This window comes from Hibiscus syriacus, unplaced genomic scaffold (assembly GCF_006381635.1).
Source record: "Hibiscus syriacus cultivar Baekdansim isolate YM2019G1 unplaced genomic scaffold, ASM638163v2 tig00110263_pilon, whole genome shotgun sequence".
NCBI lineage: Eukaryota > Viridiplantae > Streptophyta > Magnoliopsida > Malvales > Malvaceae > Hibiscus > Hibiscus syriacus.
Genome location: NW_024062652.1, coordinates 491,914 through 494,875, shown reverse-complemented (window position 1 = coordinate 494,875; position 2,962 = coordinate 491,914). Strand labels below are relative to the sequence as shown.

The following is a 2,962-nucleotide window of genomic DNA, read 5'->3' as shown; positions in this document are numbered from 1 at the left end:
ACTTTGTTAAATAAAGACTAAACTGCATATTTAATTGATTTTATTTAATTATTCAATTATATTTTTAAAATCATATTTTAGTTCATGTTTTAGTATCATTTTAGTCACTTGTCATTATAAAATTAATAGAATTACTGACATGACATCTCTTTTATTTTTCAATGATGATGTGACATCAATTTCTGGTAACACATCAACATCACCGTTAATTTTTTAATGACGGACGATCAAAATGAAAACCAAAATGCAACATTGTGTATAATTTTTTTTAAAAATAGCTGAGTGACCAAAACAGAACCGCACGATTAATGGAGTGACTAAATACACAATTTACCCTTAATTAACAATAAATTTATATGTTAATAGAATTTTTAAGATCGTTTAAATAAAAATTCACATTATCACTAATAAAGAAAACTAATTACGTTATTAATTTCAGCATTAATAGGAGTAAAACCACGATTAGACCTATAATCAATAAACAAAAACCTACCCATATTATAAGAGTGGAAGAGTAGGACATTTTCGTAACTTCAAATATACCATCAAATATAATAATACTTTCTACTTTAGTGCTTATGAGTATTTTGTTTTTGCTATATAACATGACATTGTCCTCCAAGAGCCACAATTCATTCCGAGAGAGAAGAAAGAGGCAAAACAAAGAGTTTGAGTTAATTTCAAAGCCATGGGGAATAGTTTAAGATGCTGTTTGGCCTGTGTTCTTCCCTGTGGAGCTCTAGATTTGATCCGTATAGTCCACTTGAACGGATATGTAGAAGAAATTACTGGTCCGATTACGGCCGGTGAGATCCTCAAGGCCAACCCTAATCATGTTCTTAGCAAACCAACCTCCCAAGGTGTTTTACGTAAGATTTTGATCCTCTCGCTGGAAACCGAGCTCAAGAGAGGCAACATATACTTCTTGATCCCGTCGTCGTCATTGCCAGAGAAGAAAAAGAAGAATACGCACATCAAAAAGCCTTCCAACGTTAGCAACAAGAACAACAAAAACGGCGTCGCTTCGGATTGCGACCCAGCGAACGTCAAGGTTTCGGAGAAGAAACATTGTTCGCGGAAGGATCGCCGGCCCAGCCGTGTTGGATCATGGCAGCCGCATCTACCAAGCATCTCCGAAGACTAACGGCCGTGCCGGGATCTCATTAACGATAATCATGCAATGGGGACGTGTTATTTATTTATTTATTATAATACGTGGGGTATTGGTTTTGTGGATATGGATTTACTTTTGAATCCTTTTTTTCTTTTGTTTTTTGTTTTGGATCTGTCGGCGTATAACAATGGCAGATTCGGAATTCCACAATGTGATGCTCCATAGTGGAAAACTATATGACGATGAGAGTGAAATATTTGTATTAATTGGTATTGTATTTACACCCTCAAGATGTAAGTAAAATGTGCTTCTCTTTTTTTCAATTTATTTTTCTTTCCAAGTGCAGTTATCATCTCAAATAAATATATAATCCTGTGTTGTCTTTGGAGTTTCATAATTCTTACGAGATAAAACCTAATTTATTTTTTTTATATATTAAACTTATCAAATAATTTCACATTCTCAAAACATTTGAATTTAAATATATATAATTTTAGGGTGTACGCACATTATCAATAGACTACAAATATTCTAACAAATTATTACCTTATAATTCTCTCATGAAAAACAAACTTCAGTTTTTTTTTCTTGCAACTATAAATTTAAAATTATTCATATTATAATTACGTGAATAGTAAATATACTATATCATATAATATTATCTTGAAGTGAGAGTTGTCAAGTACTTGATTTCTCTATGATTGATGCTAAAATTACATTAAAGTGTTACAAATGGCATATTAAAATAACATGGAACTTGTTTAAATTGGAAGGGAGTGCATAGATTAATGATTATTGTTTAAGCTGGGAAAGAGTTGAAATTGAACTCATTCTTTACCTCTGCAACTGCTAACGTGGCCCCCCGTCGCTAAACCCCATTTTTATAATCCTCTTTTGTTTAACATTAGTAGGTCACAAAATACTAGAATCAATTATTATTATATTCAAGAGTGGATTGAACTGTACAAACCAATCGACCTCAGTGGTTAAAGGAATTATTGTTATCTCTAGAGATCTCTGGTTCGAGCACCATTAACTGTAGGGTATTTTAACTTTAATTGTCAAATGATTGAATCTTTAAAATATACACTCACTTAAAATCACTCTAAATTTATAAAAAAAATGTATCAATAAAACGACATGACAATAATTATTCAAAAAATTTAAATTTTGTATAACTTAAATAAATTTTATATTTTTTTGATAGATAATATATTTTTGTCTTCATAAAATTTTATAACTATGTTATCTTGACATTTTATGAATTTAGTTCTTTAATATAATATCATATGTTTGTATGTGATTATAAATTGTTAGAATTAGAATCTAATTAATTTAAATATTTATTGTTTAAGCTGGGATGCCTGCACGATTGAGATTTGAGAAAGACGAAAAACGGCAATCATTTTAGGTTCATGTTATTGAAAATGTAAAAGTAAAAGTTGATAAATGGCGACATCTACACTCTACAATATAATAATAATAGTTAAATAAATGCAAAAAACAAAAACAAGCTGGCAAAGATTGAATAAACAATTCAATCTTCACATGGATGATGGATTCCCCCGTAAATAATTATTTAGACAACACATCTAATTCCTTGGTTTTAGTTTCTTCTTCATCTTTTCTTACAACCATTTAACCACACAACCAACGCAAAATGAGTTGATGATATGTAACGCAAAATAGTTTTTTTTACAATAGGACATTGTTTTATTGAGTCTTTCGATTATTAAAGTTACAAAATGATCACCCAATTATTGATTTATTTCCAAATTCATTAATCTACTGACTAAGATATGATAAAATCTTATCCCAAAATCTCAAATGACTATACAACTCAAACAA

At 30.1% G+C, this 2,962-nt stretch overlaps 1 protein-coding gene across 1 annotated transcript; it reads left to right on the top strand.

Annotated features, from left to right (window-relative positions):
* The first annotated feature begins 650 nt into the window (after positions 1-650).
* On the top strand, positions 651-1,359 carry LOC120115307. Its single transcript, XM_039136040.1, has one exon. It carries the CDS (start codon positions 689-691, stop codon positions 1,142-1,144), a length of 456 nt encoding a protein of 151 aa, XP_038991971.1. The 5' UTR covers positions 651-688; the 3' UTR covers positions 1,145-1,359.
* Positions 1,360-2,962: the final 1,603 nt, after the last annotated feature.